Source organism: Diadema setosum, chromosome 5 (genome assembly GCF_964275005.1).
Source record: "Diadema setosum chromosome 5, eeDiaSeto1, whole genome shotgun sequence".
Classification (NCBI taxonomy): domain Eukaryota; kingdom Metazoa; phylum Echinodermata; class Echinoidea; order Diadematoida; family Diadematidae; genus Diadema; species Diadema setosum.
In genome coordinates, this window is record NC_092689.1 from 29175196 (window position 1) to 29203055 (window position 27860).

The 27860-nt window shown below is 38.3% G+C and overlaps 1 protein-coding gene across 1 annotated transcript in view; it reads left to right on the forward strand.

Moving 5' to 3' along the window:
- The first annotated feature begins 12249 nt into the window (after positions 1-12249).
- The window catches only part of LOC140229263 (pituitary homeobox 3-like), a 63680-nt gene continuing 48069 nt past the window's right edge, over positions 12250-27860 (forward strand). Inside the window, exon 1 of the mRNA XM_072309541.1 lies at positions 12250-12742. Coding sequence (XP_072165642.1) covers positions 12250-12742 — 493 coding nt within the window. The remainder of the gene's footprint in view (positions 12743-27860) is intronic.

The following is a 27860-nucleotide window of genomic DNA, read 5'->3' on the forward strand; positions in this document are numbered from 1 at the left end:
AGTGACGTCACCATCCATCTTGGGTCTGCAGGAAGCAGAAAGGAGCAACGGCACGGCGTGTGCGTGACGTCCCATCATGCAATGGGCGCGGTGACATTCTGTTGTTGGCGAATTCTCATCAACTCTCGGAGAGTGACAACCCGAGGGGCGTGTAGCCGTGTGCGAGGAAGTGCCTGCTTTAGACCCGCTATGCAAATAGCAACCTGTTCGATTTGCAGGCGAAAAAAAGAAATGCACACGGTTTATAAATATCGTCCTCTTTGGTAGGTGACGCGGCACTGGCTTTGACAGTTGCACCGGAAGTACTCGTTTATAGCGAACGATTCAAGTGTCATATCCGAAGCAGTTGCCACATAGTACTGACACTCGAAGTCGTGATTTAGTTTCTGGATTGCCACTTTGTTTACGAATAATCGAGGTCAAAAAGCAACACAAGACAATTGTATGACGAGGGCAAGTACAAACCACACCGTGAGTGGTTTCCAAGTTCTCTAGGTTGATCATTAATTTGTTTTGCATCGAGTTGCAGTAGAACATCGACATCATGACATCATGCCGACATCGTCAGTGCCAAGTAGTCCCTAGAGGTGACATCACAAAGAGAAAGAGAGAGAGAGAAAAAAAAATCATTTTGCTTCCATTTATTTTGTTCATTGCTTTACTGTCGTGTTCCTTCAAATATTACTCAAAAATTTGTTCAATAGACTCGTTTTTTTTTTCAATGATAAAGGAATGCAGAAATAAATCAAATAAAAGATTTAAAAATCAAAATGATGAAAAAAAAAAAACGACAAGAAACGCACGAACGCACACGCCGAGCTGGTAGGTTTGGAAACACAGGCATATTTTACTACATGATGCACATCAAAACAGAAGCAGGTTTCTTTATTCAAGGAAGATGACATGAAAGCTATATTTTCATTTCACATACCTTTATTCCAAATTCACTATCGCGAGGCATTATGCGTTGCGATTGATTTAAGAAACGAGAAGCAAAATGCACACCTGGAATGGCCTGGCCCCTTTTTCTCGACACCCATAACGAGTAACGACAACCCTCCTCGCTCCGTCCACGTCACCTCGCATTACTCGGCTGGGCTTGGTCCACGCAGCTGTCCGCTAATAGTGACCAGCCGATAATTAGTTAATAGCCGCCGTTTAATCACTCCCTATCTGTATTAATCGAAGCTTGATTATGCCCTCGTTTCAAACCCATCCAGAATCTTGTCTATGATCCCCTCGGCGCGCTTATCGAATCGGCATCTAAGGGCTCTCATTATCCTACTTTGTCTTTTTTAAATGCGTTAGCAGCTTCTTGATAAGCTGAGGATAAGCGAAGTAAATGCAATGTTATGGCTGGAGCTGAGGACAAATTTTGGTGACGCTTAAAATGTCTGACCTGTAAGAGAACAGTGAAATATTTCAGCTTCCACACCTATGCAAACCCTTTGAATCAATCTAAGAAAAGGAAATCAACGTTAAGCAGTTTCAAGCATAACGAATTCAAATATTTGGCATAACCATATAAGCGAAGAGCCAGGGGAAAACGAATACAATTCTAGAAAAAAAAATGATAAGAAAATGGGAGTTTTAAAGGCATTCTGAGGGACTCAACTTTAAATCCGTTTATCTGAAACAAAATGAAAGTTTTCTGCACGTTGATGGCACAAATAGTCATTGCAATTCCGCTTTTAGTGGACCCGTCCTTTTTCTCAAAACGTAGTTAATACAAGTTTGGTTTGAATCATGCATACATACTCTTAATTCCTCAATAACTTTAAGTTTTCACTTACATAGTAAATTATCATGTACTCAAGATTTTCAGTAATTTCCTTATATCGTGCATGTTTTGTGGAAGAAAAATGAAAATGGATTGAATTGAATGAATGCAATTCCATACCGTCTTCAGCTGATGTTAAAAGAGTATAAATCAGACAGACAGAAAGGTAAAAGACTGAATGTAGAAGACAAAATAATTGAAGATGCACATGTTTCACCGAAACATTGGTGTATCAACCAGATATATATACGTTGAGGTGAATACTATCATCCTGAAACTCCCGACTCTCCCAATGTATGTGCACCACACAATATCATAAAACAATATTTGGGTTTGATCATTTGCCAACTACAACAATTTAACTTATGAATATCCATCTTTATTGCAATAATAAACATTTGAAGTGAAGTTTTTCTTTCTTATTTATGTGAGAAAAAATAGTTAAGATTGGTGTGTATGTGAATGGAAGATTTGGACGGCCATGGGTGTTATCGCCTTATTACCTATGCTCTAACTATGTATAGATAAATTTTGGATATACACTCAGCAAAAAAAAAAAAAGAAGAAAGTAAACACTTTTTCGAGTTCATATTTTTCATAGAAGACTTTGATGAAAATCAATGTATTATATACCATATTAAAGGTAATTTGATTGACTATCACACTAGTAGGTCAATATAAAGGGAAACTTTACGCATGAGAACACATTCGTGTGTTTTTTTCCTCCAAGGCACAAAAGTAAAAATCGCAAAAGTGACATGTTCTCTTTCATTTGGTAATGTCCTTTAAGATAAAAATGACAACAAAAGACCAGTTCAACACAAAGAGAGACATGAATTAAATAGCAAAAATAAATTTTCGTTCTCTTTATCTCTTTATAACCTCAAACAAAATCAAAGTTGGAAACTAGATTGGGAAAATAAGACTTTTCTGTCAACTCAAACTTCATAATGATTAGGGAATAAAGGCACAAAGATATCTTTATTTCATTACTTTAATTTAATGATTTAAGAAGTCATGAGACAATTACAAGAATCAAATATCACTTAAAATTGTCCTAATTTTAGAAATCATTTCAAATTCCTACCATCTTTGTTCATATTGCTTCTTCTCTCATTTCTTTTGAAACTGGGTCTGACGAAAGATTCTTTATTTTCCTCCATTATTTCAGCCTTTATTGATCTTTTGGGTTTCAAAGATATCACAGAGGTCATAGCTTTATTTTTGTAACTTAATTCATGTTTTTCACTGTGTTAAATTTGTCTTTTTTCTTATTGTTGCATGGAAAAGCACTTGTGAAGAGCATGCATGAATGACAACTTGCTAATTTTTGCAGTTTTTAGTTTTGTGCCTTTGAAAAAAACAAAACAAAGGTGCTAACTCATACATAAAGTTTACCTTATTATTGACCTACCAGGATGATAGCCTATTAAATTACCTTTCATATGATATATAATACATTAACTTTTAGACACATACTCTATGAGAAATATAAACTTGAAAAAGGTGTTAACTTTCTTTTTTGCTGAGTGTATGTGATATTTGAATATTATTTTTCGAGTGATCCACGCTTTACATGCTCCATAATTGAGTAAAGTAGGCCTACTTATGTATTATGAGCTGTGATAATATGAAAATGAATTTGCTGCATCTTCTATACTGCGTTATCAATTTATAAGTATTGTCACATCGCGTAGTCTAAAAGTGCAAAATTAGTTGTAACTTCATAAAAATACAAACTGGAAGAAGGAATCATGTCATGACGTCACAAATTTTTTCTATTGACCTGCACAAATATCTTCACTAAAGTTCATTATCATCCTTCTCATAGACCATTGCCTAGATAGGGTATCATTTCGGACGAATTGGATGGCAGTTGCTAAATTTTCAACAAAGTACTCGATTTTTGGTTCTGATTTTACGTACAAACTAATGGGAGGATTAGGGAAGTGGTGTTTCTTAATTATACCAAAATTATATCCCTATTCATTCAAAACATGTGAAATCGTATGATTCCATACCTCCCAGTCACATATTTTTATCCCCAATTTGTTGAAACCTCCGAGAAGTTTGTTCTTCCAATTCAACTCAATCTATCAGAGCCAAACTAAATTTTGTGTGCTTTTGTACCTTTTGGCATATACTCATTATAACGTTATAACGTACCATGACGAAATCAGAGCGATGTGTTTGCTCAAGATGTATTCTATATATATATATATATATATATATATATATATATATATATAACGAAGAATCAAGAAATAAACTAGTAATGCATTATTTCGCCAATAAGAATGAGTATATTGAACAACTCAATATATATATATATATATATATATATATATATATATATATATATATATATATTAGAACAGATTGATTGCAAGTACTTAGCACGATGTAAGTAACGAGGCAGGCACATACATTCACGCACATACATATACACATACATACATAATGTTTGATATATTGTATATACATAATAGAGAGAGAAAAATATGTATACATTACTATATTTCATATATATGTATAGGCCTACACGAACTATTTGGAAATGAAAATTTAGGGACAGAATATACATCTATAGGGCCTACGACACCTCAAACATATACTGTACATGTCATAATTATGTTTCACCAGCGTGATTATATCCTTAGAAATTAAAAAAAAAAACACCTTGAAGACCTTGTGTTCTTCAAAATTGATGTCTGACCTACAGGTTAACAAAAACAAAATTTATTATAGATATTGTGTGTAAAGTAAAATTCCGTGATATATGTATAGATATACGTCTATGATATGCATATAATATATCACGTATACATACCGTTGTATGAACATGCGAACATGCGATATTCATGTAGGCCTATTCATTTATGTATTTATGATATGTGTGTATGTACTACATTGGATTATGTATGTATATATATATATATATATATATATATATATATATATATATAATATCTGTATAATGTATTATAATCATATAAATGGACTTGCAAGTCTATGTTTTTGGGTAGGATAGAAATGTTCTGAGTTTACTTATATTTTCCTATATCTTTGATAAATATAAACCATACCATCATGGTATAAGTATATAATACCCTTCAAAATATTCGTTCAAATCTTAAAATAGTACTGTGCTTACACACAAACATTTAGATATACTTACATACCTATAGATATTATAAGTACATACATCCATACTTAGGGGTACAAAACATACAATATATCTATATAGAAACCCTGGACCGAACTCGTCGGAGGAGGGGGGGGGGGGGGGGAGGGGGAGGGGAGGGGGTAATTAATAACGTTGGAAGGGCACTGACATGCGTAACGCGGTGCAGAGCAAAGGGTGTAGTCCACACCGTTGTAGTGATGCGGTGTTGAATCACTAGCAGCACGCCGGGGCTTGGCAGCCGATGAATAATAGGAGTTTGAGTGATAGTTTAATAGGTCCCGGTCTTGCCACGACACTTCGCGAATCGGCATACGAGGTTTTTCACCACCACCGAAGTTTGCAACTTCCCCCTTCTCTCACCGTAATTGCTAGTACCGATACAACAAGCCAGTGGCGGGCCATTATCTCTCTAGTCGACTCATTCGCAACATCATTCGCTCTTCAGTCTTCGGATTTAACAAACCTTGCTTTAACGGTAACTGTCCTCCACAGCACATGCGCAGAAGGCCTACCAGTCATCGACTGTCGAGTTAAAACCGTTGGAATCTCTGATTTCCTGCCTGCAAGATTCAGATAACCTTTTTCTATTTCTTTCTTTTGCCTGGGATTTTTTTTTTTTTCGTGGGAAAGCTATGCAACGTATCGCGGAGGAAATTTACCTCGAGTGAGATATTAAAAACATTCGTCAAACATTCATCACTTCACTCCTCTTTGACGGGAAAATTTGCACATCATTCGCGTCAACACTGTAATCATACTTGGGGCTCTCGGCTTTATCCATCCAGTAGCGGTGCCAGCTAGACATCTCAGCCGTAACTTCGGGGCAAGACGAGGCGTGCGCAACTCATCGTCCTAACCCGGCTCGCACTCGGTAAGTCATACTAATTTATCTAATTAAAGTTAATCTCTTTAGTTCAAGCGTCTTTTTTTCTCACTCTCTCCTTTGACAATAATCCGTGGATCACATTGATCCATTTATGATTTCATGGCAAAGGTAGTTTGGTAACTCAGACGAGAGGTTGGTAAGGTGAGATCACCTACTTAATTGTTGAAAACTTCTTCTGCTCCCAACATCTTACACTGTCTTACGGAGCCTGCAAGTCGTTTATTCAATTCTAGAAAATCTCAAGGTGAATGAACATGTGTGAGTGCCAAGGTTCATTCCTATGTCAATCTATATTACGAGCTACACATGATTTTTATTATTAATATGTTTATCTAACGCGTATGCTCATTGCCGATGGAATCGAATCGTTTGTAAACTTTCTACAGTGCAGCAGCTATGCTTTGTGCAAACTGTGTTTTACATTTCTATAGTCTAGTACTTTTATATCTAAACAAGATTAACCTGTTTCGAGATAAAAGTAACAGAAAGTTTGCAAACATTGGATTCCATCGGAAATTTGTTTGGAAGTCAGTTTGGAAGTTTTCAGCTCTCTGTACTCTTTTGGGTGTGAAATTTGCATTGTCTTCTCTAGTATCACCATGGTGATATGAATTCCGTGAAGAGTGCCTTTTAAGAAGCTTGGAATAGAGTTTGTTTCCTTTCATGCAGATGCAATAGATTAGCGCGTAATGACTAAATTGTTTAAAAAAAATACCAACTACCAAACGATAAATACTCCCGCAAACAGTTTAAACGTTTTAATGTATATATAGCCTATATATATATATATATATATATATATATATATATGAAGAGTTGATCGCAAAATGGGTTAAACGTCATTTTTTAAAACAAAGTCCATCATCAGAAAGATTAAAATGAAACCTTTCCAATGATACCTCACTTTTTAAATAACGAGGAATATCTTTGAAGTTATGATAAAAAATATTCAATATTTTCTAATGAATTTCATTGTTTTTAGCGGCTTTAATCGCACATTATATCAAATCAACAAGGACAGAGTTAACTCTTGCAATGAAACATCCATAACTTGCACCAGTTAGCCTTTAATCAAGTAAAACTCTTCTCACTATCAAAGCAAAATCAGCCAACATTTTTTTCTTTTTTTGACAGGAACGCTTACATATTAGAACTAAGCGTATTTTGATGTTTCGCTTTGTTTGTTTTATTTCTCCCATTGTGCTTATGAAATCTTTCATAAGAAAATCAAGAATTGTCAAACAAATATAAGCAAGAGTACTCAAGAGAAATAGATATAAGTACGTGCATGATAAACATACATGTATGTACCTTATAGGGTACATATATTTTATCGTATCTGAGGTATATTAACAGGACTGCTGGAAGAGACCGTTATCGATAACTCAAGCAATTTGCTTGACTAGGAAAACAGCCTCTCTGCAATGAATAATAATGCTCAAATATATGATATATGTACAAATGATAATATAGTTTGATTAGGTAAGAGTGTTGTAAGAGTGATCTTTACATATTCAAATATGTATAATATGATATAATATAATATAATATAATATAATATAATATAACATAATATAATATAACAAAATATGATATGATATTATATAATATTCACATAGGCAAATACAAGTGGTATATAAATAATCAACGAATAACACGCTTCTTGCGCCTTGCTTACATTTCCTTTATGATATCAAAGTTTAGCCAATTAAAATCCATTTCCTAGAATCACGACCTCGCATCCTCCCTCACAGAGTCGTGGAGGCGGTACATTGTCTCGTCCAAACATGTTTTAATCAACTAATCCCTATCCCACGTGTACCCTGTATCCCAACGCCCCTTTTCGCTGCACCGGATATAGGTATTTGCTGATGATTATAGCCCCCAAAGTTGTGGCGGCCCGAATTGCGGTTTTGATGGCGTAGTGGAAAGGAAACCGCGCGCAAACTATAGACCACTTTTGATTTTTCCAGGACTTCAAAGAATTAAGATGTTACTTTTTTTCCCTTCTTGAATCTAAACATTATTCATGTGTTCCCCGCTTCATTCACGCACGCTTTGGGAGAAAGTTCAAATTAGCCGTCAACTTCCTCACTGGAAAAGGCTTTAAGAGTCCAACCTTTGCTTTGATATTGTTGACAATTAAATGCTGTTAACTAGGTCAGCAATCCATCATACATATATACATAATACAATTTTTATGTTTCTGTACATGAGTAGGTTTTATTTACTGGACGTCAAAGTCAAGCTTGTAATAGCTTATGACGAACCACACAAAATGTATATGACATATATATATATTCCTTGTATAAACTATTTATATATTTGCGTATAATGCATGATATATTCAATTTGTGAACAAATCAAAGTAAATCAAATCAAATCATTATGGGAATGAAATAATCAGAAAGACTACTATGAGCTGTACTTTTTCATTTAGAAAGGAGACTAAAGGTATTGCTTTTCCTATGGCCTTTGACTCGAAAGTTTTTCTATATATATATATATATATTTTTTTATTTGATTTTCCCCAGAATGCAAGCACATTACACAGTGCTTGAAATGAGATGGCAACAGAGGAGAAGCCATAATGTAATCCTTGATGAAGTCATGCTATAGTTCATAGCTGATGTGAGTTTGACCTGGGAGTTTCTGTCATTAATGCTATCTCTACGTATGCTATTATGAGAGAGAAAAAAAAAAAGAAGAGGAAGAAAAACGAACCCACAAAAGTTAACAACCCTTGGTTGGAAGAACCTTGCATAACGTAAGAAAGACAAGGGTCCCGTTGCATAAAACTTTTTTAGCAACCTTAAAAAATTCAGGTTGGGATTTGCCCAACCTGAATTTTTTAAGGTTGCTAATCTAAGAATGTAAAATCCGTTGCATAAAATCTCTGGTTGGAAGCTTCCAACCGGAATTTTGTGATTTCAACCGGAAAAAATCCGGTTGGAGTTTTATGCAACGGGCCCAAGGTGTGATGCAGATTCTCTCACTAATTATGCTTCTACTGGTGTGAGAGTATCAGGCCAATTAGCAGCACACGCTCATGGCTTCCCAAGGTAACTCTTAAAGCACGCTTTAAAAAAAAAGAGGGGGGGGGGGAGAGGAGCATCTCACAGTGAAACTTAACTGTGCTCAAGCAGGTTTTAAGATACCGTTACGTAAAAAGTCAAAAGTAATATCAGAAAAAAAAAAGAAAAAAAAAAGAGAGAAAGTTATGGAATCACATAGTCCCTTGTCCGCACGAGAAGGTAATATCTGGCAAAACCATAATCAAACCTGCAGGCAAACAGCCAATAACTTCTTATTTTTTTATATATATATATATATTTTTTTTTTAATTTCAAAGTCACTTTCACTGTTTTGTCTGTTTGACTTGACTTAAGTAGTTTGTGCCAGTCAACATGAGCCTTAAGTGATGTTTCGATTGTGTATGTTATTGTTTTGCAAACTTTGATTTCAGAATACGAATAAAAAAAAAAAAGATGGTTGGATGGATAGATAGCCGGAGAACAGAAAAGAGAAAGGGAACGAGACAGATCATTATGGGTTATTATTGCTGAATACTATGAAAAAAAAAATGAGTAAAATCACCAGGCAGAATAGTAAAAGTTTAATCTTAAGACTAAGTAAGACTAGAAAATTGAGAAATTTTAGTTTCAGAAACAGCACTTTAAGTCACATTCAAAAGTTTGTAAATGCGATGAAAAGATACTCGTCTTTATTCATCGGTCGGTGGAAGACTTATAATGTGATTACAGCATCATCTTGCTAATTTGCATACGCAGTGGTGACGATATCGCTTTTCTTGAAATCACATAAATCTTGAGGATTATGCAATTTTCATGGTCTGTAGTCTTAACTCTGTTTTCTCAATAGAACTTCTGTCGTTTCGTTGATTTTTCTTTATATCTTTAAGTGAATTTGTGGATGAGTAGACTGTTACCATAATGGGGCACATTTTTGTGACAAGCCACATTGATAATCTAATAATACATTGGTATAAAAAAATACAGACATACACACGGCTGAACACTCACATTATCAATATACATATAATGTATGTAACCATTATAGTATACTAGAAACGATGACTATAGGTACGTATTAATCACAGCTGTAAAGAAGGATCCTGGGTATGGTTAAAAAGATTGCTCCTCCTTCCTGGCTACACAGGACCTTATTTGGGCACAAAAATCAAGATGATAATAGCAAAAAGCAGACTGACGTACGGTAACAATGCATTATTATTAGAGTTCGTAATGTTATGGGGGGGGGGGGTAAAAACTCCCCCTAATGGGAGAGAAGGGTAAAAACACTTGCATCTTCCGATGGAGTTTGATAGACAGCACGGGCTGGGGGTCACCACCTGGGATGGGCGTGGCTGGTCAGGTCATGTGCTCCCGCTCCTATTTCTGTCTCCCTCAACGCCCATTTTGAAGAAAAGGAGAGGAAGATGGAAGATGAATATAAAAAAAAAAAATGTACCAGTGCTATATAGTGGTATCTCCCTTCTCCCCCCCCCCCCCCTCCTACACATGACATTCAGCTATGGCGTGTTGAAGGTAATCAATACCAATAATTTCCAACCGCGATGATAATATTAACAATTTGCCAGTATCGTGGTCGTCCTAGCGGTTTTGACAGTTTTGAGGGTATTAGTCATGAACCTTTTATATTATACACTCATAACCATTTTTAACAAAAGGAATATGAGTTTGGTATGAATGTTGGCCCACTCATGGAAAAAATGCTTGCTTAAAATCACCCTATATTTTGAAGACACTTTGAAGTAAAATTGATTGGTAAGATAGGGATGTTGCTGACATTTAGTATGATATTTGATATAACATTTAAAGCACTTCACACTATCAAAGTGTTTTCTTTCTTTTTAGTAGTAAAGTCAAACAAGAAAATATATCTGTGACCATTTGCTAGGTTACCCCTGTCAAACTAAATTAGATAAAATAATCGGATTCATTCAATTCAAATATCATACTTCTATAATACTTTTACAGACACCAAATGGTGGTGTACAAGAATTTTCAAGATGCTGAATGTTAGTGAATTCAATGTGGCGGCCTTGTAACTTACTGTTTTGCATGCTATTGCAATTAAAGGTCTGCAGAGACTGGTTTTAACAGAGAACGTAACATTTGAAACTCGATCTGAAGCTTGGTAATGCCTATTCTTTTCTTTTGATTTTCTTCTTCTGACATAAAGCAATCATAGTATTTTTTCCACCCACCCCCCCCCCCCCGAAAAAGGTCATATCCCTTAAAAGTCAAAATAACTAAATTTGTGTCATATACATCTTGAATTGGAAACAAAATAAGTTTATAATAACGGACGGAGAAACATTGTGCAGGAATTGGACAGGGGATCAGACAGACAGAATCCTGTTGAATCCTACCATTGTTTTGGTGCGTTTAGGGTCCTAAGTATGAGATTTAAGCCGTTTTATGGAATTTAACGGAATTATTAGTTGGCGTTGATGCAAACAACAACATCAAATAAGTCTATTTAAAATCAGACAAAAGAATGGAAATTTTGGACATTTATGTATTCATGATACTGTTGTCAAAGATGATCATATCGGTTGCAGTATCCAAAATAGATAGGTAATTATTTCACGGTTCCCAGGTTTCCAATATCATAAATTCATTCCTATACAATAATTGTAACAAAAGAAATCATACTACTGCTAGTTGTCTATATTTTCAGCGTTCGTAGTAAATCAAAGTTTCCAGCTTAATCATGCTCATATTTTTCCGTACACTATCTTCAGCAATCATATAACAATTTAAACAGCTGAATGTTTTCACGTTTACATTATAAAGAGATGATGGAGAAACGTCATAGTAGACCAAATAGTTACTAGGCGCCTCCTGGATTTGACGTACAAATCTAGTAACCAGATGTGGTACGAAACACAGGAAAAGATGTAGTTCCGTATGAAATACGTGAAAGTCAATACCGTCGAATGAATTCAACTAATATCCACTTTCTTCTACACCCGTATATGTTTGTCATATTTCTTCAAACTAAATGACAGTTGAGCTTCTGTGAAACTATATGAATGTGATTTATTTGGTGTGGTCAACAGAATTATTATCAAAGTCACAGCATAGCCTAAAGGCATAAACGCATCGAAGTCCTATGTGAGTATCGTTTGTGAGAAATACAAAGCGTTATCATAATGATCTGTAACATTGTTTGTTTGCCAGAAAATTACAGCACAATCGTTAGCCTCTTTTTTTTTCAGATATATTTTGATATTGTTGAGTAATTCTGAAGCTTATAGAAAAGAGTACGCTGCATTCTCTGACACCTGTTTGCTTTTTGTAATGGACACCCAATTCACTTGTATCTTATCATCGCAGATAGCGCAACATGTACCATCATCCTTTCGGCTCCGATCATGCCGCCGTTCCTAGAATCAGCGACAACACTCTCCCGTTCGGCCTCGGACTCGGAGTGCTTGGATCGAAACTCACGCCGCCGTCGACCACGTCGTCCGACCCACTCGCCAGCCATGACGACATGGCCCACCATCCATCGTCGCATCGCCAACCGATGTCGCCCGAGAGCGCCAGCGGCGACATGATGTTGCCAGAATCGGCGGCCAGCGGTATCCCTCGATCGGCCAGTGGCGGCAGTGGAGCTGGGCATCCTCCGCCCAGCCTGGGTATGGGTGGGCAGCTGGTTGCTGGCCTGCACAACCCGACGGACCGCTCGATGACATCGGACATGGACGGCCTTGGATCGCCTCCCCCGCGGACTGCCATGGGTTCACTCGGGTGCGATGAAACAGCGCCATCTCCTGGCGGAATGAGAGATGATCCCGACAACGTGATTCTCGACGATAATGTAGACGATGGAAAAGGTAAGGGAACCTTATCAAGTTCTTGCCGGACTAGAAGTATATGTGTATGTGTTGTTATTGTTGTTGATGTTGTTGTTGTTGTTGTTGTTTTTTTTTTTTTTTTTTTTTTGGGGGGGGGGGGGGTGCTGCAGTAAAACTCTCTTGAATGAGAGCCTTGTGCAAAGGTATTGGTCTTGACCGGACGGATGGACCACAAAGTGCTAATTTTGATTAAAAAAAAGACAACAAACTATCAGATAACTGCTGAATGTTGTGTTGCAAAACGAACATGTCGGCGTTGCGAATTGCAATGAAATATTTTCGTGTGCAAAATCCTAACACGAAAATGTTTAATTCGTGTGCAGTTTTTGTTTAACTTCATTTCAAAATTATTTAGTGACGTGTTTCCTGAATAATTAAGAACAATGAGCCTGCGCAAGGAGCATGCTATTTACGCAGACCTAACGAGACCTATGAGAACATGGTATAAAATGTTTAATGTAGGGCTCATTCAGACTGTAGTACCGCTACATACATGGTCAAGTGGCAACGTTAGCCCTATTCAAGCTACTAACGCGCATCTTGATACGAAGTACATGTATCACCAAAACGCTTGCAGAAAAAAAAAAAAATGATATCCAACGAGAGAGGGCGTACAATAGGCTGTGAGAGCAAGACTTCGTGCTCAGTGCTTATAGAGACGAGATGAAGGTTGTTCGCATAACACACGAACGCATAAGCAATGCGTGAGTTATTATGTGCAGTTTTATCTAGAAGCTCCTTGCCTGGTCCGGGGAGGTGCTGCCTGGTCTATGTCACCTCATCCCATTCAATGATCGCCGTTGCAAAGTCGCCATTAAAAGCCCTCAAGTGGTCCGAAGTTTTAGGATATTCAATAGAGCTGATACTTGAAACTTCTGTGTGAGGGTAGTGTTGTGTGTTAATCCAAGGTTCTTTCTATTAGACGACAGTATATTATGAAGGTGTAATTTCTCCAGTTTTGCAATATTTTTTTTTCAACGTAATTTTAGCAACGCAAGCGCAGAAAGACCGACGAAGTCCTAGAGATCTCCTAAAGATAATTTCCCCCTTGGTATGGCAGCCAACATTTCAATTACTTCAAAATTATGCTGTTGCTTGTTGCATGGTCGTCATCGGTACAGTGTATACCGTCATAAGCGAAGAACAATAACTCATTATAGTTTCAAATGAGTTCGGAGCAATGTGACAGCTTGTATTGTCTCTCTGTTCAGTTGCAGGCAATATGAGCATTATTTTATGCTGACGTAACACCACAGATTTATGTCTTGATATGTCGTCGAAACCACTGGTTAGTAGCCCGGCCGTATATTTTGGCTTGAATGCCCAGTCATTGTGGCACTGTATGTTTTTGCTGCGTTTATTTAATTTCAAGGAATCATGCCCGCACATCTTGCAATATTTTACACGCAACATTTTCTCAGAGGTTCCCTGCCCCCACTATAACCGGTGCCCGTTTGACCCAATATTAAGGAACGTTCCATAAATTAACTGAAAATAACGACTTAAAGCGATGCACACCGTATCATTACTTTCTAGCTTCTGATGTACACTTCTCCGCGAGAAATGGAATTCTGCTATCGTGATCAGATGAAAGAAGGGACATCATAAGACTTCAAAGGAAGGAAAACAAAAACACCCTAATTTTAAGAAAGAGATATCAAGCAGGACCACTGCTGAGTACCGCGTGATAATTCTTATGACGTCCTTCTTTTAAACGCTGATATTGGCATAGAAGGCACATCGAAATTAATCGACTACCTATATTGTAGGGAATTTTCTTACAGAAAATACGACACCAACAAAAAAAAAAATCGCATAAGTTTGTTACATGAGATGTAGTTCGAAGCCAACGTATAGGCGATTATTTCTCATATAGAGCTGCTAATACCATTCTAGTGTTAAACCGTTAATTCGAAATAAAGTCAGCCTCTTTGTACAGTTTACGTTCTCTATTTTCGGATAATGTAAAAAAAAAAAAAAAAAAACTAAAAAGAAAGGAAAATGTAATTCCGTCTTTAACAAAGGGTACCCGATCGCGGCACCGCTGTCCTTGAGTACATCAAATACAAAAGTATGTGTGCCGATGCGAGGTGAGGTGGCACCGTTTTTTAAGGAGTGCGGCTTGAAAAATGATTATCCGCTTACATAACGCGGCAAAGCGGATACCACCCGCGGCTCAAGAATTGTTTAGTCTTCTTTAAACAGAAGTTTTAAACCCAAATTTCGCACTTTTGGGGCTAATCGGTTATTCACAGTGCATTCTGAGTTTTACTGAGGCCTTTTCAGGGAGCTCGAATGAGTGATATCGCGTGCGTGTGTAGCGTTAGCAAAACATTGGTATAGATCTCATGTGTCTCGGATTAAGTGCGGAGTGTCGTGATTATTCATTAGCTCAATGTGAAGTAGGACAAGATGGCAACATAGACGACCAGAAGAGACAGACACACAGAGGTAAAGCAGCAGGCAAACTGATCTTTTTACTTGTTTATTCACGGATTTGGGTTTTGCAATTGCGATTTGGGGGAATGGATGATAATGGCGGAAGAATCTTCAACGGGCTTTATCCCTCGTCAACATCATGGTCATCAGAGAAGACGCAGATGGACCAGGTCGACTGTTCTCTCACGAAAGCACGAGCAGCGTGACTGCCGGAGCACATGGACTGAGTCCTAGACTAGCGATTTACGAACGTTTAAAAGGGAGGGGACATATACGAACATATCCTGTCCAAATACACCCCTGATCATAAACCTGTAATTTGCTTCAAAGCCTGACACGCTGCGCTCTCTCTGACCACCGGATTTTTATTGGCATAGAAGCTGTCACGTCCGTCAAGGGGGGAAAAAGAAACGTGGAATGATCTTGTTCCAACTCATTGTTAGACGATTTGGCACCGAGACCAACATTACTGAGCAAGGCTCTCACTAGGAACGCAGTCCTACTGCTACGATGGCGCATCGCTGCACTCACCTTCATACTCCGGCGTCATCGCCTGGAAAATGCGACAATGGTAAGCTTTTCATTTCAATTTATGAAGCGGTAATGGTTAAAGTAGAAAAAGCTTGAGATGAAGAGGAGGAATCAGTGGTAACTTTACTCCGCCAGTGTTTTACGGCGTTCCACATCCAGTGCTGTTCGGCACGAATCTTCTGCATGCCTCTTATCAATCGATCGTTCGAGCTTCCAATGCGCGCGAAAGTGATGGGTAACAAACTTCTTGCATTAGTGGGGTTTTTTTGGCAACATATCCAGCATTGGCAATACCGGAACATTGCGTAGAATTGAAGGGATACTGGAGAAAGATGCAAGAAAGGGGGGGGGGGGGGGGAGTGGCTGCGGCGGGACCTGGAATAGGGCATACATGCAGCAGTATCAGGATGACCTATACTGACAAAAAAAACACACCACAAAATTCAAGACGTTAGACCGTCGACCATGGAGCCATCACCATGACTATACTTCCTTTTATTTTCCTCTCCGGTATTTTCTTTCATGCAGGTGTTAATATCTTCCTGATGATTGCTAATGTGTGTGAATACAGCTGACGAAAAATTTCTAAGCTCTGACGTATCCTATATTCCTGCACTTTATTTTGACATCATCCTGCTAGAGTCAATCTTTGGACTTGTCCTATCGTACTTGGCATGACATAAAGCACAACAGCAACAACATCAACAACAGCAACAGCAATAACAACAAGAAGAAGAACCAAGAGATAAAGGCGATATTAGAGGAGACACAATGGGAGATACCCTCTAAGTTCTATCGTACACATATGTTTGTAAGATTATTTGCCCTTTCTTTCAATACACTGTCATCTAAAGCTCATAGAGATTCCTGACTAGTATGAGCTGTGTTATGGGTATAATTGGTTCTATTTTGGTCCAAAAGTTTGGTTGACTTGTACTGAGTTCGTTAGGTTCTAAGCGTCTAACTCAGATGTGATTAAACGAAGAGCTACAAAACAATGTATTGTCATCGATGCGCCAGGAATATCTTCAAATATATGCTTTGTATCTGCCTACCCAGTCCATCTATATCTGTCTATCTATCTATCTACCTATCTATCTTTTTACATACGTAAATATTGTATATATACAAGTAGCTCTGTATATCTGTTTACTTATTAATTCATCCTTGTAGGCCTATATATCGCTATATATCTATTTATTACTGATATCCTGTCTTTATTTTCATCTAGATCTATTTCTGTCCACCTATCTAGCTATGCATTCATCTATATATTGACAGTTTTATATTTCATCTATCTGCATTTCCATTTATCTGTCTGTACCTGTCATTCTACTAACTATGAAGTACTAACGACTAACTATTTATCTTCCAACCTGCATCTTTTTTCTTATTTATCTATCATTTTTTTCTATATTTCTCTCTAACACTCTTTATTCTAGTATGTTTATCTTTTCATGCTTTCACCTGTCTATACCATCTTTTTGTCAATCAGAATATTTTGGAACCTATATTTACCTTCAATATGCCTCATGCGTCTGCAGTACACGTGAGCCGACGGAGACAGGGGAGAGCGTGTCGAGTGTGCGGCGATCGGATGTAGCCATTGTTTTGGATGGTGTAGTTGTTTGAATTACTCATAATAGCCTAATTAATGAGATTAAGTGTGACTGGGATTGCTCTAGCGTAGGTGGCGTGATTGAATTGACAACCATTCTCCGGCACATCAAACAGGGCGGGGACGCGAGGGTACCAAGGACATGGAACTCCTGTAGATCGTGAGTAATAAAAAAAAAAAAAAAATAGTAAACGAGAAACTTCGTTGCCGTGTTCCATCCAGGCCAAACATGTATTTGAGTGATTGTTGTCTTACATTTGCCAATCATGTCAAGACCTGTAGAAGTGCTTCTTTTCAGCTAATTCATGTTTGCATATTTTTTGTATTGCCATGGTTCTGACTTGGCTGACATGAAACACCCTTTCACATAATTATGATGAATAGACTTATAAAAAAAAAAAAAACGTGGTAGGAATGGTATTGTTAGCGCCAGGCAGAAACATTTAACATCAAGCTGATACACGACAACACGTTGGGTTAGATATTTGTGCATCTACTAGTATGTCATTAAACTGATATGTGCAATTACGTTACGGCGTCTTGAAGGCGCCTTGAGCTCCTATTGTGGCTAAAAATGACTAAAGTAATGCTTCACACCATTTAGTGACAATCAGTTGGTATGATTGACAAGGATGTTTATCTTTCTTAAAACCGTCATTTCATCAGTTGGTGATTCTATTTGTATACCTGCCCTGTTGATATGGGGTAATTTGCACTTGCTGTTTTACGTGGTTTAGCATCAAACATTTTCTTTGGACGGACAACAAACGCGAAGGGCTCTAAACAGTGCGTTTTCCTCTTTTTTTTTTTTGGGGGGGGGGGATTAAGTTTTACAGTTTTTCACAACGCAAAGACTTTGAATTCGTATTCTTATCATCTTCATACTTCTATACAATGTTATTTTGATAAGAGATATTGTGAAAACAATATACAGCAAAACGAGATCGTCTGAATAATGGTAAATAGATTGTCCAACATCGTATCAAACGCTTAGTCGTGAAGACGTATTGGTGGGGTGGAGCACTGTTGGGATGGAGACTATTTAGGATTATCAGGTTCCTGTAAGAAATGACAGTGGAGAATTACAGACTGGGATGTTGACAAAGTTCTTCGCTGTCGACAACTCATATGTAACAAAAAAGCCAGGATACTAAAAATGATCCCCTTTTTTAAAACTCCACATTGCCTGAAAGGAAGTAGACGAAAATTCAATAATTTTCTTTGCCAAGTTGGAGTCTGACTTTGACCAGTCTTCAGACACAGCCTCAGTGATGATGTGTAGAACAGGTGTGGAAATTACGAGGAATCAAATGAAGCGTGAATGTATTGGTGAAGTGTATGTAACTGTTCTGTTAATATGTAGATTCACGCTTATAGATACGCTTAAAATGGTATGAATATTGGTTACTTTAATCCCTCTGTGTATTCATGTATTGCAGTTGCATCAGTTCTTCGTAAAATTGATGCTGCTGTCTTCTCTTCACGCACTATATTGAGTTGACAGGCGTTCTTACTGGCATGTTCGCCAAAATTTCCTCAGATTAAGTAATTGCGACCAGAGAAAGAAACGAATAAAAGATTAAACAATTATTAATCTTGCAAACTAATTTGAAAGTAGACAAATCATGCGTGCAATTCATTGTTGAGATGAATAACAACAGGAATGTGGAGAATCCTGAATGACGCATTCAGAAAAGGGATACTCAGAATTCTCCAATCTTGTGTGTGATCACCATTCTCTTCCTCTTGATTGCCGTAGGAAGTGAAATTGTCATTTGAAATCATGTTCGAACAATTAGCAGGACGAGAGACAAAAAGGACGATAAGGGTGATGGGTTTGATAGGAAAGCGAGCAGCTGTCGTGTGTACTGATATACAAGAGAGTGGACGCCCAACCAGCAGCGCAACACACACACACACGCACGCACTTTTTCTTTCTTTCATTTTTTTTTTCTTCTTGAAGTTTAACTTTCGTTTTGATTTTCTGCTGGTCGTGTGGCGGTAGATCATTAATCGACATCCACATCTGTATATAGCGTGCTCGCAAGCATAATTGGGATCAAAGAAGGTGTGGTGGAAAACTCTAAAAATAATGTCCACCACTTTTTGCCCTTACATCACGGGAGGGATCAGCGCCTTCGCATGCAGAGGAAATCAATTTTTGGGACGAGCCATTTGGAGCACTCGTGTGTGACCTATGACGGCTGGGGCAGAGTCATCACATGACCCCGTCTTTTTTGTAAGATTGACACAACAAACTTCCAATTCGTATAAATCTCGTTCATAGAATAGAAAATGTGTAACAGAAATTTCTTCGCGGATAGAACGGTTGACAGTGAACTTGAAGATTACAACCCTGAAGCGTTATCTCGTCAGTCAGAAAGCAAACAAGAAAACAAAACATAACAAAACAAAAAAGACGAAGAAATCAGACCCAGTGGCTATGAAAGTTGAATAATGATGTTTCAGTAGGCGCCTCTTCTCCCAAACCATATAAGAAGCCGACATTTCGAAGCCATTATAAACTTTATACTTGATAGGAAGGACATTCTTAATTTTACTTTCTCCTCAACAGGAAGAAGAAGTTGGATTATCAAGAACTAATGACCTTAAAAACGAAACGTTTGGTTTTGACCAGACAGTGATGTGCGACCCGGAAGTGGTTTACTCCACCTCCAAATCCGTAACGTGACTTCCGCCGTCGAGACAATCAAGGGCAAGGCGTTGTCGAGAGTTGTTGAAATTGTTTAAAGTTGCTATAGAGTGGTATGGAAACAAAATTTCCGTCTCACAGAGAGCGCACGTTAGTGAGTTTGCGATAGAGATAAGTTCTTAGATTTTGATAAAAATCAATGAAAGAATAAGATGAAAATCAAGGCAATAGTATCGAACAATAAACGGAATTGAACGAGCAGCATACATAGTACTGAATTTGCATTATCGTATATGTCATCGAATACGACGCGCCATGAGCATTTTTGATTCGTTATCTTTTGAGCACAGTTTGACGTCAATTCCACCAAATTTTCAAACACTTGCAGTTTGTGACTCGCTGGGTTCCGTTTTGTATTTTTTTAGGGGGGTTGTTGTTCTGTGCAGTAGGTTGAAATTTGCCTCGCTCTCATTTTTATGTATAACTTATAATTTTCATTACGCTATATATCAAATTAGAAAAGGAAGACAACCCAGCATGCTAAACTAAAACAAACCCCAAAAAACAAAGGGATTTTTTTTTTCATTATCCCTTTTTTCACCCATTGTCGTCCTCTTCTCATCTAGTGAGAAGTGTTTTAGTACGAGTACATGATAATGGGAGAGCCACAAGCTTGCGCCAGTTTGCTGGTTTGATCGTTGACACACAATTGTCTTACTTTTGATTGATGGTAGAAGCAGAATACACCACTTTGAAAATAACGTCAAACTAAATGGACAAGTCCCCTCCAGTAACTGTACTTCCTCGGAAAAAGTACCCTTTTCAATTTCCTCATTAGAAGTCAAATGTATATTATTTTATCCGTGGCTGGTTTTACTATGCTTCGCTTGGAATGCGGCGATTTTATTTTTGTTATTTGGACAAGTCTTGTCGGTACAGAATCCACCAGAGAGCCGTTGCGGTGAGTGAATTGCCTCTCCCAGCAATCGCAGCGCTCGGGCCCAATTCACAATCTAAAATTCATATCGTACATAATACATACATACATATACCTGAGCATTCCAGTCTGTCAAGAACAATCATAAAACGTACGATATGGAATATAACGTATATCACTATGCATATATTTGAACATTCTTTCATTTATGTTGATATACATCCATGTGTTCAATCATTCATTCAAGTATTCATCTATTCATTCACTCATTCATTCATTTTTAGCTGCATTTCAAGAAGAATCCTCTTCTCGTCGTCTGCGCTAATTAAAAAAAAAAAACCTAAAATTATTATCATTGTCTGTAGATGTTATTAACCTCCACTTTTGGTCCGGGATCTGCAAATACTTTCCAGCAGCTCTCCTCAAAAAATGCAATTGACTAGTTCATTAGAAGACTGTTATTTCATCGTACAATAAACAATCACATCATTATCTGTATCATCCACTCTCTCCTCTTCCATTCCACCTCCATCATCCGTTTTTCCTCCTCACCTTTCTCCTCCTTTTCCCTCTTCTCCACCTCATCTTTTTCTCTTCCTCCTCCTTCTCGTCCTTCTTCTCCTTCTCCATCAATTCCTTTTTGTTGTCTTCATTCTCCTCCATCTTCTCCTATTTTCTCTTTCCCCCTTGCCATCATTTTTCTCCACCGTCTTCTTTTTCTTCTCCTCGTCCTTCGCCTCCTTTTCCTTTTGCATATATGTCTCTTTTTTCTTATTATCATCACCGTATGGGGGCACTTTTGCCTAGTTGATAAGACTCTTGACTTTCAATCGGAGGACAGGTCCTAAGTTCGAATCCCGTCCAGTGCTTACGTCCTTGGACAAGATGTTTTACCCACCATGTCCCTCTCAGCCCAGGTGTGTAAATGGGTACCTGACAACGCGAGGGTAATAATAATAGCAGATCCATTTGGAAGAGCAGTGGCAACACTGAAGAGGCTACCCTGGATAAAGAAGAAAGTAGTACTATTATCATTATTATTATCCTCCTCCTCTTCCTCTTCTTTCTCCTCTTCCTCCTCCTCTTCCTCCACGCCTCCTCCTCCTCCCCTCCTCCCTCCTCCTCCTCCTTATGGCTCCCACCACTTGCATCTCCATGTATTCTCTTCTTGCGCATCCCTCCTCCTTGCCCGTCACCTCTGCCTTCTTGGACGATTTCGCTCACATTCACGTTCATCCTCCCTTCTCTTAACCTCTAAGCAAACTCTTCTCATCTCTACACCCTGATACCATGGTATAAGCTTTATACCGACACACTGACGCTGTATAGAGTGCCTATACAACAGCCCACTGCTTATCCCTCTCTGGACCATGGACATGGGTTGACGATGAGGTCTCGCTTGGTGATGACAGTAATCATCCGCGACCCTAATTTTCCTTTGTCAGCGTCATTCCCGCCGTCAATTACAATTCTCGTCATCCTTCTGTCCTTATGCTCCTGTTTCTCCTTCGTTCTCTAACAATGTTATCATTACTTGCACAATTATCATTTTTTATATTACAAATAATATTGTTATTATCAATATTATAATCATCATCATTATTACCATCAATATATTATCAATAAACATATCATCATTAATATCAATATCATAAATGTTAAAGTGTCATAGATAGTATTGTCATCATCATCATCATCATCATCATCATCATCATCATCATCATCATCACCATAGTTATCACAATAACTGCAACTTCTGTTAAAACTATAAGAGTAGGACTCTTATCACCACTGTGCTTTCAGATACATATTGTTATGTCACTCATGTAAGCAATGATTCGATGGAAGTCGAATCCAGAACTTATTGTGCCAAGCGACTTGTGTTCACCATGTGTTCACCATCATACCACCACGCTCCCAGGGTATTCCTCACTATATTCTTGCGATGAATACGGCAATAAGTTTTCAACAAGAACTTGTTGAAAGACTCGTGGATGTAGTCAACCTTAGCTGGAGATACTTTTCTGTCATTATGATATTCATCAGTTGTACAAAGTCAAAAGCATTTTAAGGTTATGATTCCGAGAGGGTTGACACCAGGGCCTCATTTCATAAAATATGTTACGATAGTAACTCTTGCTGGAATGGCAACTTCCCATAACAACAGCCAATCAAGAAGCTGGATTCTTGTCGTTTCCATGGCAACTGCCATTCCAGCAAGAGTTGCTATCCTTTCAACTTTTTATGAAATGGTGCCCTGATATTACCAGTGTGCTGAAACTGTACTGATGTAGGGAGGAGCATTTCATGTGCGTATGAATAGCGTTTCACCACCATAGACCAAACAATTTATTCCTGTGATACATTGGGAGGAGTTATCATATTTTTATTTTCTTTTTTTAATGAAAGAAAATATCTTGCTGTTTGTAGATGAACAGATGACTTAATTCTGAGATTTATTTATATAGTTCACTGACGTATGTGATTTTAAAAATCTGATTATATTCCAGATAACTATTAATATTCACTTTGAGTTTGTTTGCAAGGGGAACTGATATGTTACGGTGGGGAGAAACAGCGACCGCTCAAACATCTTCTTTTGCTTCTCTGAGCTCAGTTATTGTCAGCACCGACGTTTAGTATTATTCTGTTGTTGTTGTTTTTTCAGAGGCAGCAACAGGTTATCATGAAGTTCCTTGACGTAGATTGTGTTTTTGCGGAGTATCTTTTCGGTGTGAATGGATTCTTTGGTCCATTTATTTTCATCTTTACTCCATCCCTGCCTCTTCTGGTCCCCGACGACATTTTCCTCGGGTCCTGTGTACTTTCCACCCGCCGCAGTGCTCCGTCAGAGGTGTATGGACTTGCTGATTGACGGAACTTGGTCCTCGGTGCACGAAACGACCCCCTCCTCCCCTTTTTCGATGTCTTGGAGGAGGGGTGGGGTCGAGCTTTCATCCCTCTATAACTTCGTGCTCAGAAAGAAAAAAAAAAGAGGTTGACATAAAGAAACAAGTCATTATGCAGGTCAGCCTAAAGAATTCCTTTGATTGGTGGAACGCCGCCCACAAAATCTGCCCAGTGCGCGTGCGCAGTGACTCCTTGACACAGCCACTCTTTCGCTCTTTCTCTCCCTCGCTCTCACCGTCTCTTTCCCTGTCTCTCTCTTCTTCTGTATTCCGGTCTCCCCCATGTCCTTACACATACGCACACGTAATATTTGTGTACAACGAGTGTATGAACACGTCCAGGGTTGGTTTTATTACATCGACGATAATAAATTAGCACTGATAGCCCTAATACCATTCATAAATTTATTGCGAGTTCCAAATTTGTGAGTGGCTAGTCAGGGTAATCTAGCGTTTATACTCTGACTTAACAACTGTTCTAAATCAGGGGAAACTGTCGGCTTGCAAGTGTTATGCATATAATCATGTTATTTGGACTGGTTAAGCTTGCTAAGTCTTTGCGTTGACTTTTTTCCTACGGCTAGCGAGGGAGCCCTGTCCGCGTAACGAGCGGGCCCGAGCCTAGCTCGCCTGCTGGATTTCGCCGTAAATCCAAGAGGATTTCGCTCCGAGGATAAACGTACGGGTGTGTCGGGTCCCCACTCTAACCCGGAGTTAATCCATCCCGGATTTTCAGAAAGTTAAGAGAAAAATAAGGAAAAGGTAGGGGAATATCTTGACTCGCTGGAGGACATGGATTCCGTACCTGGGCCATTGTCGACTCTGGAGGACTTAGTCGGTGCAGGAATACCCGGCGAAGGGAGTGCAGCGCTCGTTGGGATGAGCGCACGATTCGGCTGTCACTCGGCCGACACTGCCCCAGCCCCGGGAGGCTATGCCATGGGCTCGGCGGTCAATAACATTCTAGCAGCGAATAACAACGGAATGGGTACGTGTTTCATTCATCATTTTCTCTTCCGTTTTCACCTTAGACAGAAAAAGTCCAAATTGTCATATAAACTTGTGCCTGCTTGACCAATGTGCTACGTGCATACTGTATCCGTAATAATATAATTATCAGAACAATCATGATTGTTACGTCTCCCAAGGCATTTGAGAATGATGATAGGGCCTATATAATAGTGAGATACCTATCGTATAAATCACCGTGCAGCTCCCGGTAACACGTTACGTCCACACCACTGATTTCTCGCTGACCGAGAGTGACGTGTGTAAGGTGCTCTAATGTCTCCACACAATTGATGATATGAACCGATATTATCACCTGTACGTTGTTTTGGTTACAGTATACTAATCCTACTATATTAATATGCCACCCAGCATGGGCACCAGTCGGGGTTTATGGGGGGAAATTCTTTATACCCTTTGCATATTATTTATTTGAAATTTTGCCTCTCTTCTGCCCGCCAAACTGCGAAAACCTCCCAAAATAATGAGAGATACGTTTCCTCCAATCACTGGCAATCCGTGATTGTTGGTTCAGCATAATTTGGAGGCTTTGTCAACCTGTCATGTGTTCCATGTAAAAGTTATGCACCTGTGGAAACTAACGTTTAGCTATCAAGACATGAAAGTAACATACAGGCTTTCAAAATATCTTCTTTTGTCGTGGAAATTGTATATGTGATTTCATAATGCAGTTGACATTAGCCTATTTCAAATCAGCCCTAATAATGGTAACATATCCAATGCAAAACATTTTTGTTGTGACTATTGTGAAGTGCAGTGATAGAAAGTTTAGATTAAAAAAAAAAATACTTCTGAATGTCTTATACGTCTTCAGGTATTCTTTTATTCCTGTGAGAATTCAGCCAGCTAGCTTTCATTAGGAGGAGTATCTCGAAACAAGGTCAAGAATTGACAATGTTATTTGAGACCGTGGCAATACACACACAATTATGTACAATTGCAAGGCATACCCTGGCACTAACCTGTCTCGTGATATGACCTTAAAGCGTTGCTATCACTTCTGTCGTAATTTTTGCCTAATTACGGCAGACGGCGTCTAGAAACAAAGCTGGGTCACGTGACTATTAGTCATTCTAGCGTCAGTCCAATCACTTTCACTCTTTGCGCCAAGATTACTCACCTGAGATCCCTCTATAGGTTCCCCCGATATTATTCAGACACACGCTGGTGTCAAAATAGCGACGAATCCGATGATATTCTTGTGATAAAATCCCTTGTGTATCATAAAACTCTTATTTCTTTAAACCATCGTCAGAACGGAAGAGTGATGTTTAGTACGTGTAAACAATTCTTTCGCACAAGCACTCTCAAGAAAATGAGAAATTGGAAGAAAAAAACATATGCGACTAGAAAAGAAAGCGATTTCCGTCTCATCATTGTTCGTGTCCGGAAGGTTGTGTTTTCTGTTCCTTTTGTCGCTTATCGTGCAAGCTTTGCGGGAAGGACCTGCTCTAGTGTATGTCTATTCCTCACTGCGGCGTGTTGAACTCGCTGAAAAGCTTACCTAAAACTCGAAATTTTCATACGATTAAACGGAGTTGGTATAATATAGGCCTATGCGCTTCTTTTCAGGGTTGAATGTCCCGCCTGGAGGCAACCATGTGCGTTTCGACGTATCTAATAATTCAAACGCTCTTTCAAATTCTAGAAAGTATAGTTGTAGTGAAGTAGTGTATTAATGATTGCTACTCGAGGAATAAAAAAGCTTATTTGAACTGGATTTTCTCTTACTTTTTATTCCCCTCGAAATGAGGATAGTCCACTGACTTGACTAGTCACATAGTATGTTTTTTGTTTCTCCCCTATAGTGCCGCATTATATAAGTAAGATGTTGTGTGATGTTATCTTTAAGTATTCGGTGACCACATAGAAGTTTGAACAGGATGAATCACAGTTTCGTTTTTGGAAATTATGATATAATGATTAAAAAAAAATGGTCTGATGCGGTGGCTTCTATTTGTGATAGTCATACGAAGAAGGTTGGAGATTGGACATGTCAGGTGCTGAACAGAAAATGGCATATCCACACTTATTGACTTATATCTCTTATGCCATATATATATATATATATATATATATATATATATATATATATATATATACAGAAGACGAAAACTTTGCATAAACATTCATCTAAAAAAAATGCTTGAAAACTGTGCCAATCATCGTCACCTACCACGTGTGATCTGCTATGAAATCATTCCTCAGATATTTATAACTCTGAGTGATTTCAAATACCATTTTCAATTGTCATGATTTGCAGCAAATTCTACTTTGAATAATAACCTCAACATCCTTAAAGAAAAGATCCCCAAAGACAGAAAGAGGAAGAAGATATTAAAATGACAATTATCAAAAAACGAAAAAACAAGACAACAACAAGACAAAACATTGACTTTGATGAAGGGAGGGAAAAAATACACAAAACGGATCCTTTTTTTTTTACTCAAGTTTCAGAGGGCACAACGCGTCTCTACCGGACGTGTCACTCAAGACCCTCAAGAAACACACACACAAAAACAGACGCAAACGAGGTGTAATTACATGGTTGGTATTGTATGCAGACGTGCAGAAGATGGGTCCACATTCTGACTTTCTCTTGTTGTTGTTTTTTATCATTTTCTCTCTCTCTTTTCCTATGAACGGGAAACATTTTGGGGACAACAAAAGCGTAACCAGGAAATGGCCGAAGATATCGGATGGTTGCTTGAGATACAGTCCTTCTATACTGACAGATAACGAAAGAATCATACAGAAATTTATAATAAAAGCGAAAGAGGCCCCGTCTCGTAGATACAATAGCTGTATATTTTGATTTCAGTGGGTGGTGTTTGGACATGATTAAGGAAAAATAAGACGCTTGCTGAGATGAAAGCACCTTTACCCCATCAGTAAAGAAACATAAATAAATACACTCCGTTCATTCCCATTCATCACTGCATTGTCTTGTGAAAAATGTCTCACAGGCGTTTACCGTCAGT